This window comes from Camelus ferus, chromosome X (assembly GCF_009834535.1).
Source record: "Camelus ferus isolate YT-003-E chromosome X, BCGSAC_Cfer_1.0, whole genome shotgun sequence".
Lineage (NCBI taxonomy): Eukaryota > Metazoa > Chordata > Mammalia > Artiodactyla > Camelidae > Camelus > Camelus ferus.
Window position 1 is genome coordinate 42299030 of NC_045732.1, and position 18208 is coordinate 42317237.

The 18208-nt window shown below is 37.1% G+C and overlaps 1 protein-coding gene across 6 annotated transcripts in view; it reads left to right on the plus strand.

Annotated features, from left to right (window-relative positions):
• JADE3 (jade family PHD finger 3) overlaps window positions 1–18208 on the plus strand; it is a 138694-nt gene that overhangs the window by 63955 nt on the left and 56531 nt on the right. For all 6 annotated transcript variants that reach the window (XM_032475916.1, XM_032475918.1, XM_032475917.1 and 3 more), the window contains exons 2-4: window positions 1193–1249; window positions 2033–2112; window positions 16971–17128. In XM_032475916.1, coding sequence (XP_032331807.1) covers window positions 1204–1249; window positions 2033–2112; window positions 16971–17128 — 284 coding nt within the window. In that variant the 5' untranslated portion in view covers window positions 1193–1203. The remainder of the gene's footprint in view (window positions 1–1192; window positions 1250–2032; window positions 2113–16970; window positions 17129–18208) is intronic.

An 18208-nucleotide genomic window follows, 5' to 3' on the forward strand; every position in this document is an offset into this window, starting at 1 on the left:
TTGTAGTAGATTTTCTTTAATAAATACTTCTTCATTTGTTGTTTGCCCTTAGGACCATTTCCAGAGATTTTAAATGAGGGGTTTTTGTTTATTTTTAGAATAATTTCCACCAGTTTCACTGAGGAGTGGGTCCACAAAGTGCTTCACGTTGTCATGCCAGAAACGGAACTCTTAATAGCTTTTTAATATGCAGTTTTGTTTCTGTTATTCCTAATTGGTCATAGTGGCCTTGTAGTTGGATTTCTGTCTCCTTGGTAGACTATGAGTGGCTTGGAAGCAGTAGCCCTGACCTTATTCCTTGTGGAATCGTGATTGCCCCTACTAGCATTTTGTATACTGTGGCACATGAAAGAATGTCCGTTACTGACTGTATTACTGTCTTTTCTAGTTTATATTTTGAGCACTTCCTTTGTGATTTAAAGTGTCTAACTCTGTCTTCCTTTTTTCCTACCTTCTTTTGCCGATGTGTTCCCAGAAAGGTGGTGCCTTTTTTTTTAATCTGTCATTGGACAGATTGGACACACACACACACCATGGGATGACGCTTAAACCATTAGAAGTTTTAGTTTAAAATATTATGTATTTTTCACAATATAGGAGCTTTCTATAGCATTTCTTGCAATAAGATAGATAATTTTAAATTAGGCTAGTGTTTTGTGGGATAGGGACAGGGAGAAGGTGAGACAGAGGGAGAAAGGGCAGGCAGAAAAGCAGTGGGTTGTGCTTTTAAAAGTGGGCCATACCTCACTTGTTTTTTCTTCAGCCAGCTATGTCTCATGCCTTTTAACCTTGGCCCTTGACAGCTCTGCGTTTGTGACTGTTTTTTTCTTTCCTACTCTTCCCTTATTGGGGATACCTGGCTGATGATGGCCCTGTGGCTGCCCACCTTTGGGTGGACAGTGGTCATGTGGCCACATCTAAGGCTCCAGCCAATCTTGTACCATTCATCCACGGCTGCTTGGGTTTCCTCCTAAAATTAATATGTCGTGTCACCCAGGCTTTGACATACTCTATGTTGGAGAATCTGGTAGTACTCTTCTCCCATCACTCTAAGGTCGTTTGAGAATATTCTTAACAGAAACCATTTGATTTGTGTGATTCGCCTGCTGCTGCTTCTTGGGCAGTATTGACTGCCCTCTGGGATGGGTGTGTGCGTGTTGACTATTTTATTCAGTGTTGTTCTCTTTCCCAGGATGCTCCAGGATGAAACGCCATAGAACTCTCAGCAGCAGTGACAGTTCAGACGAGAGTGAGTAGAACCTCCCACCAGCTGGTAAACCTCTGTATCTGTACTCCTTGAGGATTTTTCTTTGACTTGAGGACAGGCTGTTTCATGCTTCCTTCAGTGGTTAAAAAAACAATGTTTCTAGGAAGGAAAGTTTGGGGTACCATTTTTCTTATTCATTTAAATTTCATAAGAAATAGATAAGTTAGGTGAGAGAATTGGCATTGTGTGACCTATAGCATTTTGTTTTCCACTTTTTATTTACCCGAACAACAAAAGCCAAATCTACCAATGATTTAAAAGTACTTTTCAAGAAAGGAAGAAAAGTATGAGAATAGCATAAATTGTAGGCCCTGCAATTCTATTTGTAGCTCAGGTACCAAGTGTTTGACTCGGTGAGTCATCATTTGTAAAAGACAACAACTTTATTAACAGTAGCATCTGGGGAAGTGCTGAAGGATACAGAGATTACTTGCTTCACATTTTTAGTTTTTTCAGTTGCTTTTGCAGATACTTTCTCTCCAGATGGAACATGAATTGTGTTATTTCAAGTTGTTATGAGGTATGATTACACCAAATTGAATCTCCTCAGCATTAACATTGCTGAAGCTTTTACACCCTGGGAGGTCACCTGTAAATGTTGTTAAACCCCATTATGAGGCTTTCTTGGTTGCAGTTTAACTATTTTCTTCAGTGATATGAGGTCACTGTGCTCTTCTCTGTCATATCTTTCATATTCCCTTAGATGACATTTAGTTATATTAGCAGGTAATAAGTCTCAGTATTTTTTCTAATTATCTTTTGCAGGTCCTTCCACCTCCTTTACTTCTGGCTCAATGTATAGGAACAAGTCAAAAATTCCAAATGAACACAAGAAACCTGCTGAGGTGAGATCAGATACTAAATTTTTAGACTTAAAAAAATAGAGAGCTGCCTTCTGCTTATATACCTACATACCCAGATTTTGGAGATGTAAGGAGTAAACCATGTACCAATGGATAGGCTTGTTTTCTGATGAACTTTTTTGTTTTTCAAGACAGATTCCATTTTCTTTTTCTTTGGGGAAAACAGTAATCTTCACTTTCATTTTGGTGATGATACTTAAGTGCCTGGCTTTAGAATATAAAGCCTTCCCTAGCCAAGAAGTCAAAGGGAGCCAGACGTGGAGAATTGGGAAGGACCCAAAGATTCAAAGATCTGGCCTGTGATTGGAAAGAGCCAACTGGCAGGTGGGACACAGTGCAGGAAAAGATAGATGAGGAAGTTGTAGACAGAGAAGGAAAAGACTAGGTTGGAGATCAGGGCTGTGGGCTGTGGTGGGCCCTCACAGCCTTCAGAGCGCTACCACCAGCCCAGGAAAAATGAGTCAATCCTTGTGAAACCAGTCATTTTCTGCCCCAAGGGTAGCAAAGTGTCAGGGTTGCACTTGGATTTGGTAATGGTTTAGTGGATCCTGTAGACTTTCCTCTGTGATAATTATATGATGAGAAACTGACTTTGTGTATCTTCACTTCGACTATAAGTAGTCTTCCTTGGCTGCAAAGGAAAAGAGAATGTATTAGTTAACCGTTGCACAAAATTAGTGCCTTAAAGCAGCACACATTTATCATCTCAGTTTCTGTGAGTCAGGAGTCTGGTTGCAGCATGACTAGGTTCTCTGTTCAGCATCTTTCAAGGCTGCAGTTAGCATGCTGGCTGGACTACATTCTCATCTGGAGGGTTGACTAGGGACGAATTCATTTCCAAGCTCATTCTGGTTGTTGGCAGAATTTATCTCCTTTCAGCTGGAGGACTGAGGTCCCTATTTTTGTTGTTATTGTTGTTTGCTTTTGGTAGAGGACTGCTCTCCACTCCTAGAGGCTGCTTATGGTTCCTTGCCATGTGGCCTTCTCCATAGATCCTCTCAAAACATAGCAGCTTACTTTTTCAAAGCCAGCAAGGGGACAGTCTTTTCTCCATTCTGCTAAGCCTGAGTCTTACATAACGTAACCGTAAGAATGACATCCCATCACATTTGCCATGTAGCATAACCAAATCAAGAGGGTGACATATCATCATGTTTGCCATATTCTATTGATTAGAAACAAGTCACAGGTTCCACCTGCCCTCGTGCAAGTGGAGGGGTGTAGCTTTAGTGTGTCAGACAGAGAGAGCATTTCTCACTTTCTCAGAGGTCTCCTTTTATTTCCATCTTTTGCTAGGGATCTTTCTGGGCATGGTAGATAACAAAGTGTATTTATACATGTCTGTATCATGCAGAAAAACTTAGGGAATAAAATGCACATAAATAGGAGCAGAAAAACAGATTTTCCATCTGTCCAGAGGAGGTTTTGACTACAGAATGGTGAGAAAGAAACCTTGTTACTTTTGCATTTAGAACAACTAGTCCTAGAACATAAAGTGACTCTAGAGCTTTGGGTCTTAAGTCCTGCTGCCTTCATGTCAGTGAGAATATTAATCTTTTATTGCAAGAGATAGAGGACTTGGGCTACTGGAAGCAAATTTTTTCGTTTATATGTCACATTCTGTTACAAGAGAGAAAATATGATATTATAGAATGAAACTAGCCTCAGTATTAGAAGAGATTAATTCCATGTTTTGCCTTGCTGGCATTTTCATTTCTCTGAAATAATTTGTTTTTGTCATTATAACATGGACATCATCACACCTACCTCTCATAGCTACTATTTGTTGAAATTTTATGTTGCAAGAGCTTTATATTAGATAATCTGATTGTTTCCCAAAATTAAGCAATTGTAAGAATCTCCTTGGATGCTTCCTTCTTTTACAATTTTTATTTAATAGCTTATTTATATCAGTATGGACTCATGGATATTTATTTTATACTTTAGGTTATAATCCAAGACTACATAATTTATTGTGTTACTCAAATTGTTCTATAAATCAGTGAAATCATCTGTTATTTTTTTCTTTTCAATTCCATTGATTTCTGCTCTTATTTTTATTATTTACTTCCTTCTTGCTTTAGTTTTCCTTCGTTCTTTTTCTAGATTCTTGAGATGGGTGCTTAGGTGAGATTTTTCCTCTTTTCTTTTTCTTTCTTTCTTTCTTTTTATTGAAGTATAGTTGATTTATAATGCTGTGTTAGTTTCAGATCTACAACAAAGTGATTTGGTTATACATATACACACACACACACGCACACATATATATTCTTTTTCAGATTCTTTTCCATTATAGGTTATTATAAGATATTGAATATAGTTCCCTGTGCTATCCAGTTAAGTCCTTGTTGTTTATCTGTTTTATATATAGTAGTGTGTATATGTTAATCCCAAACTCCTAATTTCTTCTTTTCTAATACAAGGATTTTAGTGCTGTAAATTTCCCTCTAAATACTGCTTTAGCTGCATCCCATTAATTTTGATATGTTCATTTTCATACAATTCAGTATATTTATTTCCCTCAGATTTCCTCTTTGACTCGTGGATTATTTAGAAGTGTGTTGTTTAGTCTCCAAGCATTTGGAGACTTTCTTGCTATCTTTCTATTATTGATTTCTAGTTTGAGTCCATTTTTGTCAGAGAACATAGTCTATATGATTTCCGTTCTTTTACATTTGTCAAGGTTTGTTTTATGGCCCACGATTTGGTTTATCTTGATGAATGTTTCATGAGCACTTGAATATGTATTCTGCTATTATTGGATCCTGTTGGTTGATGGTATTCTTCTGTATCCTGACTGATTTTCCACCTAATAGTTTTGTCAATTGTTCAGAGAGGGCTGTAGAGGCCTCCAACTGTAATTGTGGACTTGTTTATTTCTCCTTTCAGGTCTAACAGTTTTGCTTTGTGTATTTTGAAGCTCTGTTATTAGGTGCATGCATGTTTAGGATTGCTGCATCTTCTTGGTGAATTTATCACCATGTAATGTCCTTCTTTGTCTTTGGTAATTTTGTTTGCTATGAAGTCTGCACTATCTATCTAATATTCATACAGTTTCTGGCTTTCTTTTGATTCATGTTTACATGGTATATGGTATATTTTTCATCCTTTTACCTTCAGTTTATATATATGATTTTACTGGAAATGTGTTTCTTATAGATGATATATAGTTGCATCATTTTTAACCTACTCTTTCAATCTCTGTATTTTTTAAATATATTTTTATTGAAGTATAGTCAGTTTACAATGTTGTGTCAGTTTCTGGTGTACAGCGTAATACTTCAGTCATACAGGAACATACATTATTTGTTTTCATATTCTTTTTAACCGTAAATTACTACAAGATATTGAATATAGTTCCCTGTGCTGTACAGTATAAACTTGTTTATCGGATTTTGTGAGAATCCTCCTGTATTTCAAAATGCGAGACACTCTGCCAGAGTTCAGCAGGTGTTCTGTGTGATTCAATGGGTTTGTAGATATACTTCTTGGGGTATTTGTTGGGGAGGGTGAACTGTGAGTCTCTCTACTCCGCCATCTTGGCTCAACCCCTCCCAATCTTTGTATTTTAATTGGCATATTTAAAACATTTATATTTAACTTAAGGTACAGTTTAGTTTTGTCTGCTTTTATTTTGTTTTTCTGTATGTTTTCTCTATTTTTTTGTTTCTCTTTTATTTTGTCTTCCTGTAGATTACTTGAATATTTTTTAAAGTTCCATGTTGATTTTTCTATAGTAGTTTTAAGGGTGTATCTTTCTCTAGATTTTTAGTGGTAGCTCTTGGGAAGCAATCTTTAAAAGGGAGGACCTTCCTTTTACAAACATAACTTAATCGGTCTTCTGGTCTCTACATTTTACCACTTTGAGTGAAGTAAAGAAACCTTACCACTATTTAGGTTCATCTATCCACCCCTCACCTTTATAATTATCTTAAATATTTTCTATATGTACATTGATAACTATATTAGATAATGTTAGAATATTTGCTTCAACCATCAAATATTATTATAAAACTCAAGAGGAAAAGGATAGTCTATAATATTTACCAATATTTTAATTTTCTTATTCTTCTTTTATTCCTGATGTTTCAGCTTTTCTTTTGTCCGTTTCCCTTCTATTTGAAGAACTTCCTGCAGCCATTCTTTCAGGGGAAGTCTGCTGGTGATAAATTGTCTTAGTTTTTCCTTCACTTGAGGATGTCTTGGTTTCACCTTCATCCCGGAGGATAGTTTCATTTGATAAAGAATTCTGATTTGACAACTTTTCTTTCAGCACTTGAAAAATGTGCTCCTTCCTTCTGGCCTGCATGGTTTCTAATGAGAAATCTACTGTCATTCAAATGGTTACTCTCCTATTGGTAATCAGTCATTTCTTTTCCAGTTGCTTTCAATATTTTTCTTTGTCTATAGTTTTCCAGAGTTAGATCCTCATGTGCCTAGTCATGGATTTCTTTTGGTTTATTTTGTTTGGGGTTTAATCAACTTCCTGAATCTAAGTTTTATCTTCTGCCAAGTTTGGGAAATTTTCAGCCATTATTTCTTTAGCTGTTTTTCAACTCCACCTTTTTTCTCTTCTTTTGAGACTTCAGTTGCATGAGTGTTAGGTCTTTTGTTATTTTCCCACAGGTCCTTCAGACTTTTTTTTAGCATATATTCTTTCTGTTGATTAGATTGAGTGATTTCTCTTTTTCACTGATTCTTTATTCTGTTAATTCCATTCTTCTATTGAGCCTATTCCATGAGTTTGTTATTTCCATTACTGTATTATTCCATTTCAAATTTTCCATTTGGTTATTCTTTATATCCTCTGTTTCTTTGCTGAAACTTTCCATTTTTTTTGTTTCAAAAGTGTTTGTAATTTCTTGTTGAGGCATTTTTATGACAGCTGCTTTAAAATCCTTGTCAGATAATTCCAACATCTGTGTCATCTCAGTGTTAGTGTCTATTGATGGTCTCTTCTCATTCCTGGTTCTTAGTATTATCAGTGATTTTCTGTTGAATCCTGGGCTTTTTTTTTTTTTTGGTATTCTGTTATCAGACACTAAGCCTTATTTAAATCTGTTTTAGCTAGCCTCCATGATAATCAGGCCAGTGGGGAAGAGGGGTTCTGACTTTTTAATACCAGTTACAGAATTCCTATGCTCCCCATCCTAGTTCTGTTATCTCTCTAGGAAATTATTTCTGTTATCTCTTTGGGAAGGGGAAAGGGTGTCTCATTACTACTTGGCAGGAATGGAAATCCCCACCTTGTTGCCTCCACTGATAGCAGGGGAGAGTGGTGGTGTTAAGGGGTACCACGTTACTGATGGACAGTGGTGACAGTCTAGGCTTCCTACCCAGTCTCTGCTGATATCACACTGAAGAGGAGGGACACCTTGTTATTGCTGGGTGGGAGTGGATGCCAGGACTTCTCAGGTGATATCCATTGATGCCACAACAATTGTCCTTTCTTAAAAAAATTTTAAACATCTTTTTTGAAATAGAATTCTTATAGCACATAATTCATCTGCTTGAAGTGTATAGTTCAGTGGGTTTTAGTATTTTCACAGAGTTGTGTGGGTAACCACTACCACAATCTAAATTTAGAACATTTTCATCACCCTAGAAAGAAACCCCCTATCCATTAGCAGTTAGTCCCCAATCCCCCTACTCCCAGCCCCTGGCAACCACTAATCTAATTTCTGTTTCTATGGATTTTCCTATACTGGACATTTCATATAAATGTAATCATACAATATATGGCCTTTTGTTTCTGGCTTCTTTCACTTAACATAACATTTTCAAGGTTCATCTATGTTGAAGCATGTATCAGTACTTCATTTCTTTTTTATGATTGAATGATATTCCACTGTATGCATATACCACATTTTGTTTATCTGTTCATTAGTTGATGGACATTTGGGTTGTCTCCCTTCTGGAAATATTATGAACATTGCTGTTGTGAATATTCATGTACACATTTTTATGTAGACATATGTTTTCAAAAACACCTGGGTGTAGAATTGCTGAATCATACGGTAACTGTTTAACCATTTGAGGGAATGCCAGACTGTTTTCCAAAGGGGCTTCAGTTTACACTCCCACCAGCCATGTACAAAAGTGTTTGAAATTTGTTATTGCTATGGGTACCAGAGACTTCAAATTCCTCTAGTAACCTTGTTTTTGTCTCCTCTCTTGACTTAGAGTTTTCCCTTTGTGCTTGTCCTCAGAGATTCTGTCTTCTGCAGCTCTCCCAGCTGTAAGCTGCTGTTGTCATCAGTGGGGACTTTAGCGTGCTGGTAGGGTGTGGGGAAGGGTGGCGCTCTCTAATCTGATTACATCTCAGTCTTCAGAGTGTCTAGTGGTCCTGTGTCTGGGTGTGAAGTGAGGGAGGCAGCGTTCAGGGATTGAGCTTTTTTGACCCTGCCTGCTGTTCTCCCGTCTGCCTGCAGCAGGTGTCCTCTGGTGTTCTCAGTCTATGTCCTTGAGGTCCTCCTGTAGATTAAGGTTTTTTTCCCCTTGAGTAACACTGGGAAGCCGAGGTTAGGTGCTTTTTCCTTCCCCCAGAACTAGTCAGATTACTCCAGTGATATCCTTCCTCTGCAGTCTAGGTCTTTTGTTCAGTAAGGGAGCCAGGACACTGAGCACCAGTGGCCCAGACAGTGCCACTAGGGAGCTTTTTTTCCAGGTCTCCCCCATCTTCCCTGTGAGAGCCCAGCTGGGTTGCTGGAGAAAAAGCTTACAAGAAGGTGGGAACCCCCTGAGGCTACAGCCCCCAGAAACTTTATATTCTGATAGTAGTCCCTACTTGGCCCCCAGAGACATATCAGAATTTCTAGTTTAACGTTCCTGCTGTGGCTTTTGCCCCAAGTAAGCAAATGGCTCTTGTCCTGTGTCTCCCTGTGGGCTTGCTTGTCTCTCTTTTAGTTGACCATTTGTCCTGTGACTCATTTCTCCAGTGGGTTCACAAAAAATCATTAATTTGCTGCCTCTCCTGACTTTTTCTTCTTGTAAGGATGGGTATTTCTTTTTTTCTGATTCTACAGGTCTGAGATGAAACCTTATGTTTTTACTGTGAGTTAGTCATTGAAATGCAATATAAATGATCTTTTCCATTGGGGCTTAATTGGCTGCATTAATAGACGAATATTTCCTTTGATGTTTAGTGCTTTGGTGAGATTCCTGTGTGTGTGCCTCCTGATTTATCCTCTACAGAAGTGTTTCCTAGGCGTATGTGAATTCCACATATGGTTCGGGGGCTTTGGTATCTTTTGAAAATTGTATACAGACTTTTAAGGGAATGTTTTTGTGTGTATTTTTTTTCCGAGCTAGTAGCCTTCATCTGATTCTCAAAAGGGCTCATGTTCTTCAAGATGTTTTTTAAAAACCAACTGCCCTAGAAGAGGCACAGAGTACTACTAGATGACCAACTTGAATTATTAAGAAGTCTTCCATTCTTTCTCAAAAGCCTGGATATTTTCACCTAATATTAGTCTGACTGGTCTATAAAACATATCAACCTATCTTGAAAGATCGACTGCATATCTTCTGTAGGACCGGAGTCTCACTTATTATGTCTAAGACTTTCATAGCAACAGAGTGAAAGTTCATATATTTTAACTCAGCAGAGAACACTGCATACCCTCAAGTAGAGCCTGTTTATATTACTTTGGTTGTATTTCTAACAAGCTTGATTGTTTGGTTTTATGACCCACAGTAGATAAAAACTACTAACCTTGTAAATGCATGCTTATTGCACAAAAAGGGACATTGAAGGATGGGAGAAAAACTTTCAGAGCAAACCTCAGTTTTCATCTCCTGTGTGAAAATTGCCCAGATCTTCAAGTCAGATTCAATTGCTCCCCCTCCTCCGTTACCAGGACGCAGATGCCTCTGTATGGTATCCGGTGAGGAGATAGTATTGGGTAAGGGGAATAATCAGCCCTACCCAAGCAGCCCAGAATACATTGCTTTATGATAATTGATGTTCCAAAAGATGTCAGCCCATAGCCATCAAAAATGTCCCGTTTATTCTCTATAAGAAACCTAAGAATTATTTTAAATTTTTTGAAAAGTATTTCCATGATTTTTAAAGTTTTAAACTTAGAAATTGAATAAGTTTTGCTTCATTGGAAAAAAATCAGCGTGGGACACAATGTGCTTTTGTTACCATATAAGAACAAGCTTGTGTTCTTTGCTAGGTCTTCTCTGCTTTAAGTGGTTGATTCTTTTAGATAACCTGAAAAATCTTTTCTTGTCTTAAGATTGTATAATTCTAAGAAAATCACTTAGGGTTAATTCCCTTTAAACTATATTAAATATAGTTTAAACATATAAGTAAGTTTGCAGGTGTTTTTTAAGGCTTTTGGGGTGACACATCTGTTTGTCATCAGTTATGTATAGTTTCAGATTTAGTGACTGTGAATCAAAACTGATCAATCTCTCTGCTTCATTATACATAGACCAGACAGTGTTCCCCTTTGTGTCATACAGGAAGTAAGTGTTTTGGCTTTTCCTCTAAAAAAAAGTCACAGAAATGTTCAGGCTAGCCATGCTTTAAGAAATTGCCCACTGAGAGATGTTAATGAAAACAGTAAAAGCCAGAGCTGTCCATGAAGGGCATTTTCATTTTGTGGCTCTGTCAGGTTAAGCATTGATATTCTAATTGAATTCATAGTGAGGCCCCCTTTTGTTTCTGCAAGCATCTGAGAAGCCAAGATGTGCATGCACTGTTGGACTTGGCATAGCTTCTGGGCTGTATGTTAGCCTGTGAATCCCCTCTTTGACCATAAATGAGCAGATATCTGGTAAATACAAAGCCTTTTTGTTTCAGGAACTTTTGGGGAAACTACCAGTGCATATAAAATAGGCACATAATCAAGAACTTGTAAAACTTCTCAACTTCATTACCTAGGTCAGTGTCTGAACACCTAGATCCCTCATTCATAATCTTTAACAACAAATAGTCATGTGGGTTTTTTTTAATTAAAGTATAGTTGATTTACAATGTTTCAGGTATGCAGCAAAGTGTATAAATACATATATATATTCTTTTTCAGATTCTTTTCCTTTATAGGTTATTACAGGATATTGAATATAGCTCCCTGTGCTACACAGTAGGTCCATGTTCTTTATCTTTAGCCATGTTTTATTTTATGAAGTTTCTGCATTGCCTCATGATCTGTAGAATGTTAGTCACAGTGTTCAGTGGGACTCTTGCTTTGGAACATTATCTTTGGGAGTCAAACCATGCACGGTTTAGTTGAGCCATGAACTCACATCTCGTTTACCCCATCAACAATTAATTACGTTATGGACTAGATAAGAGAACTCAGCTATATACTTCTTTCTGCTTTTAGAAGTAAAGCTAAGACTATGATGATGATAATAAAATAACTATAGCTAGAATTTATTTAGCAATTATGATGAGCCCAATACCATGCTGGGCCCTTTATGTAAATTCACCTATTTAATCTCTACAACAGCCTCATAGGATGAAGTAAGTGTTATTATCCTCATTTTACAGATAGTAAGCTGAGACACAGAGAATTTAGACAACTTGCTCAAAACTATAAGCGGTGAAACCAGTAGACCAGTTCGGGTTGTCTGTCCTTGGACCCATTTTCCTTTCTTTAAGGATTTTTAATTTCATTTTAACCATGTAAAACATTTGCCTGTTTCAAATATCAAACTGTGAAACAAAATACATTCAGAGAGATCCAGATTTTGTCTCTATACTCCCTATTTCCTCCCTTTTCCTCAGAGTTAACCATTCTTTTTTTGAAGTTCTTGGTTTATCCTTTTATTATTTCTTTATGAAAATATAAACAAATATGTGTGTATGTCTGTGCCACTGTATGTGTATAAAACTCACACCTCTACCCAGGATATTCTGTAACTATTTTGTTTGCCTGTGCTTATTCTTAAAACTTAAAAAATGCCTTTTCTTATCAGAAGTAGATTCATGAGACCAGTCTGGTAAATATATTTCGTATCACTTTGCAGATATCTTCCTGAGTACTGAACTTACATTCCTATCCCCTCTTCAGCATTTTATGTTCTGCCTCATACTTGAAATGTTTGACTTCTACAGCAAGATAAGGCAGACTCTTGCACTCTGCCTTGAGTGAAAAATGCTTCTCTAGAAATCCTGGATCTGATGCTGTTTAATCTGGCTAGTTTGTAAAATTGAAATCAAGCTTACCATATAAGTCTGCTATTTTTCTCTAAAGGTGGAAAGGAAAATTATAATAGTCATTAGAGTTAGCCTACATCTGCTTAAGAAAAATGAGTATGAGTTGATTGGTATTTCTGAAGTCATAGGTTTCCTAGACTTCACAGAGTGCCTGTTCCCTGGAGGTTTGATATTTCTGAAGCCATGGACAAAGGCCAGATTTCATTGGCCTCTGCCTTTTGTCTCTTTCTCTAGAGTCTTCAACTTACTCTTCTGTTTGGTAAATGTGTGTGTTAGTTTCCTAGGGCTGCTGTAACAAATTACCACAAACTGGGTGGCTTAAAACAACAGGAATTTATTTTCTCACAGTTCCTGGAGGCCAGAAGTCCAAGATCAGCCAGACTGCTCTCCCTCCAGAGACAGGGGTAGATTCTGTTCTTTGCCTCTTCCAGGTTCTGATAGCTGTCAGCATTTATTGACTTGTGGATCAATGAGTCACTCCAGTCTCTGCCTCTGTGGTCACAGTGCCTTCTCTTCTTTCTCAAATCTCCCTCTGCCTTTCTCTTATAAAGACACTTGTCATTGGATTTAAGGCCCACCTGGATATTCCAGGGTGATCTCTTCATCTCAGAATCCTTAAATTATTTATATCTGCAGAGATCCCTTTTCCAAATAAAGTAACAATCACAGATTTCAGAAATTAGGATGTGGACATATCTTTTGGGGGACCATTCAACCCACTGTGATACGTTTCCAGGCTACTTAAGGAAATTGAACAGAACAGATTTTCATAAGCATTAACTATGAAGGCACGGCTTATGCTATGTAATTGTTAGCAAGCCCAAAGCACGATTTTGCAATCAGTTGATTTATTTTGAGAAGTGTATTACATGAAAAATAATAAAATACTTTAGAGGTTGAAAAATACTTGGCTCTAGTATTCTTTCCAGATTTAAGGTAGGATTCCCCACGGTATTGTCTTTCCAAAGACAGTCGTTTAGCACAGTTGTCAGTTGCCATTGCCTCTTAACCACTGTCTCATTAAAGGTACTGTGGTAATTTATAGAAATGAATCTGAGTATTCGGCAAAATGGTGATTCAGTTTCTCCCGCTAGCCACGCAGAGCACTGAGCTCTGTGCAAACTGTGTTAACGAATCTGTCTGTGATCCTCTCTTACCTCCTTATACAAAGCATTATGCAATAAACCACCACTTTTTGTTTCTTATAGACTTAGCTTTCTCCCTCCACAGTACCCAATTAACTTTAATTGGCTAGAATTCTTGGTAGGAAGGTCATTTTGTTGCCACCTAGTCACCAGCATATTTAAGGTTGGTTTCCTTCTCTACTTTGCTCAGCATATGATTAATTCTTAATCCTCCCTAAATGAAACCAACAGGTATTTGCAGAGCTGTCTCTGCAGAGTAGCAAATGGAATGAGTCCTTATTCATTTAAATGACATCATTTGATTATGTGATAGTTCAGAGGTGTCCTCTGTGAAATGTTGTCAGTTTAAATAGAACTACACAAACTCAGAATTAATTGCTTTATTGTGTCATGCTCTGTGCCTCTACTTTCATGTTACACATAACTTGGACAGTGTTTCTCCTCAGAGAAACTTGATTAGCATTAAAGGCTAAAATGTTTGCTTGATAGCATCTCTTGCTTTGATGTTCCAGAGATGTAGGCACATTTGTCATAAATCTACAAGTGGTTGTTTGATTTCTTTTCCAGAATTAAAAATTAGTAGGTGAGGTATAGACTAGTATATGTGTGCTTTTATGTGAAAGTTTATTCCCTCATTTTTTAGACATTAACTAGGCCTTCATCACTGAAATCAATGCCCCATTAGCTGAAGAATTCATGGCATACTTTTTTTTCTGTATTTAAAAGGCAGTGTCACAAAGTCTAGGTTGCCACAGCGATTTAAGTCATTTTCCCAGGCTGGTGAGTACATTTCTGTGCCCCTTAGTCACCCAGAGGTCCTTTCAACCAGAGGATAACAGTACATCAACCTTTAGATGGCTCTTTATTCCCGTATTATCAGTACCTAATTGTGCTTAGGATGCAGCAAATGAACTAAAGGGAATCTCTTTGTTTCTGTAAGTTTTAGCTGTACCCATGTCATCAACCCATACCTCTGGCCTTTGAACTTTCCACACAGCTAGGGATCCTTTACCAGGGGTAAGGTTAAGGCTCGCACTGGGAGCCTCCTGGCTGCCACAGTAAACATACCATTCCTGTCCTCCTCACCCCTGTGCACACGGCTGTGCAAAGTGAAACTGTCTATACTTTGCAAGCCTCTGTACAAATTAGTTTGAAAACCTAGATAAGATAGATAACTTCCCATGGAAATATAGATTACCAAAATTGACCCCATTGGAGGTAGAAAGCTTAAAGAGATCAATTTCCAAAGAGGTAGAGAAAATTATTAAGGAACTACCCCACAAAAAAGCAGCAAGTTCAGATGGTGTCATAGGGACCAGATATTCCCAATAATTCTCAGATTATTCTAGAGCATTGTAACAGAAGGAAAGTATCCTAATTCCTTTTATGAAGCATGCATAGTGCTGATAATTAAACCTAAAAGTCCCAGACAGTCCAAAAAAAGTAGAAAGAAAGGAAACTGTAGATAAATATCACTCAGAAATATGATATAAGAATATTAAATAAAATATGAGAGAACAATACAATACCATACTAAGAACATATCATGATCAAATAGACATTCATTCCAGAAATGCAAGTTTTTATTAAGAAATCCAGTATTATCATATAGCATATTAATATATCTAAGGGGAAAATTATATTGTTTCCATATATGGAATTATAATATACTATAATATAATTATATTTATGTAATTATATATAAATATATAATATAAAAATATACGGAAAAAGCCTTTAACAAAATTCAATACCCAGGCATTATAAAACATTCAAGAAAATAGGGACTGTAAGATAATTTATTAACATTATAAAATAAACATAACATAGTCGTCAACTTAGTATCCTGTTAAATGGGGAAACACTAGAGGCATTTCAGCTAATTTTAGGAAGAAGGCAGATAAGCTCACCATCCTCATTACTGTCCCAAATATTAGTAGAGGTATTATTCAATGCAATTAAACAGGAGAAACCAATTAGAGACATAAACTAGGTAAAGAAGATACAAAACTCTATTTGCAGATGATGTGAAAGTAGATCTAGAAAACTATAGGAAAATCAATGATAAAACTAACTCAAGCTATAAAAGAATTCAGTAATGTGACAGGATATGAAGCTATATAAAATGAATAGCTTTTATCATCAGGTAGAGGGTATAAACATGCCTGGGGCATGTTGTAATGTAGGACAGGCTGTATCAAAAAAGGATGGGCTGTATCAAAAGAGCACAGGTGTCAGCCAACTAGAAAGAGCTCCCAGTGACCAAAGGTGGAACAATTTGAGCATCAAAATAAATAACAATAATACTGAATTATAACCCAAAGAATAAAATAGGTATCCACAAGTCTGTAATGATATAAATGGTTGAATGAATGAATAAGAAGGGACAGAACTTTCTTACAGAGGAATTCCAATTAATAAATGCAGAAGAACTGAGGGAAATAGAAAAGCTGTTGCAGGCAAGATATCTATCAGTGGATGCTAAAATTAGTCCATGACAGTTTGAGGAGAAACGGGATGTTTTTATAATCTCAAAGTATCTCCTCTAAGATACTTACTAATTACAAAGAGACATATAGTAACCCAATAGTGAAGAAAACAAGCAAAACATAATACCTTAACCAACTGATGAAGTTTTATGTCACCACTAATAAGACATCGGCATCATACATTCCTGATATAATGGAATGAAAGAGCACAGCGCTGTTCCTGTGGTATTCTTGCCCCCAAAATGAATAACCTCAGTGTAATCATAAGAAAACATCAGTCAAACCTAAATTATATGGACATTCTATAAAATACATGACCAGTACTCTTCAAAGGTGTCAAGGTCTTCAAAGACAAGGAAAGACTGAAAAACTGTTACAAACTGGAGGATACTAAGGAGACGTGACAACTAAAGCAATGTAAAATCCTGAATTGAATTCTGGAACAGAAGGACATTAGGGGGAAAATTAATAAAAATTGAATAAGGTTTGTAGATCAGCTAATTGTATTGTAGCGATGTTAATTTCCTGGTTTAGACAATTGTACTCTGGCTATGTAAGATGTTAACATTAGAGGAAACTATGTGAAGGGTATATGGGAGCTCTGTACTATTTTTGTAACTTCTCTGTAAGACTAAAATTATTTCTAAGTAGATAATTTAAAAATAAGTTGATAGCTAAATAAACAGTTATAAGCTATCAGAGTATACTTGTTGCTTAATATGAGAGAGTTAAGGATTGTTTTATACTGACTTTTTAAGAGTAACCTGTATTGTTGATTTAAATTCAAGGAGGCCCAAGAAAATAATTCAGGCAGGACCCCTTTGTTCTTTATTAAATCTAGAACAAGCTGAGTTCCCTATCAATACTTCAAACCCTTTCCAAATAGAAGTTGATCTGGCAATTCAGAAGGTTATCGATGTGTCTCTTGTTGAAGTGTAGATTGAGTGGGGATGGTCTTTTTTAAAGGAGAGCATTAAATGGTGTTAGTTCCATAGTGATAGTCCTCTCAAGGTGTGTGCAATGTCTTCCCAGGTATTCCGGAAGGACCTTATCAGTGCCATGAAAATTCCAGACTCTCACCATATTAATCCTGACAGCTATTACCTCTTCGCGGATACATGGAAGGAAGAATGGGAGAAAGGAGTCCAGGTACCAGCCAGTCCAGACACTGTTCCACGGCCTTCCCTCAGGTATTTGCAGGCTTGTACTTTTGATTTAGAGAGTGAATGCTCTTACAGTTATCTGTGTGCTACTTGAGGAGAGACTTTGAGTGGCTAATTATACATTTATAATGCAGAGTCACATTCCGTGTTCAGCAATTCACTCAGACCAATGACAGATGATACCAGGCTAGGATAGGTCAATAGTTAAAGTCAAGCTCATTTATTTAGGGATATATGTCCTATTCACAGGATAAAACTGTTTGAAATCCAGTCTGAAATTATGGTAAGGCTTCTTTGGAGACCAAGATTTCTAAGTCTGATTCAACAATCAGTAACGTGTTAGTTTTTGAAGAGAAACAGAGCATTAATTACATAACCTCATAATAATCCTGTTAATACAGGACACCGTAAGAAGTTGCTTCATTTTAATAGGGGCCTCGTAGTGACAGCATCAATAAATAGAGGGCCGAAACATACAGAGTTTATAAAATGCATAAATCGAAATGAAAGGGGACAACTGGAATAATTGGGTTTAACCGTAAGCAAACAGCATTCATTTACAAAGACTCAAAGTTTAAGTAGGAGAGGACTTTGGTTTTGTTGACAGGGGAAAGGGCTTATTTGCCAGAGGAAGTAGTAAAGGTAATGATTGGTTTTGGAAACCGTTTTTTTCTTACTGGTCTTTGTGTTCCCAGTGCTTTGCACAAAGGCTGGCATGAAATAAAATGCTTGGTATAAGTTTGAGTGAATGAGTGAGGGAAGGAAGGAAAGGGAAGAAATAGCATCAGATAAAGGAGCTGGTAGGACGTGCTGGTTACAATGAAATTGAGCATTTCATTGTACATCTATCTATTTCTAGTACATACTAGTTCTTAAAGGTCAGAGACCACATTCTTGATTTCTCGGCCCCTAGCATCAGGTTCTTAGGTCCTAGTCATGTTCCAGAAATGCTTGTCAAATCACTTCTAAAAACCCAAGCCCAGGCTGTCCTACCCACAGAGAGACTCTCTATGTTCTGTTAAGGAAAGCTTCACAGTCTTGCCCAACACACATCGTAACCCTCACTAGTTCATTGCCATTGACACCATCCTCCTAGAAATCACAGCA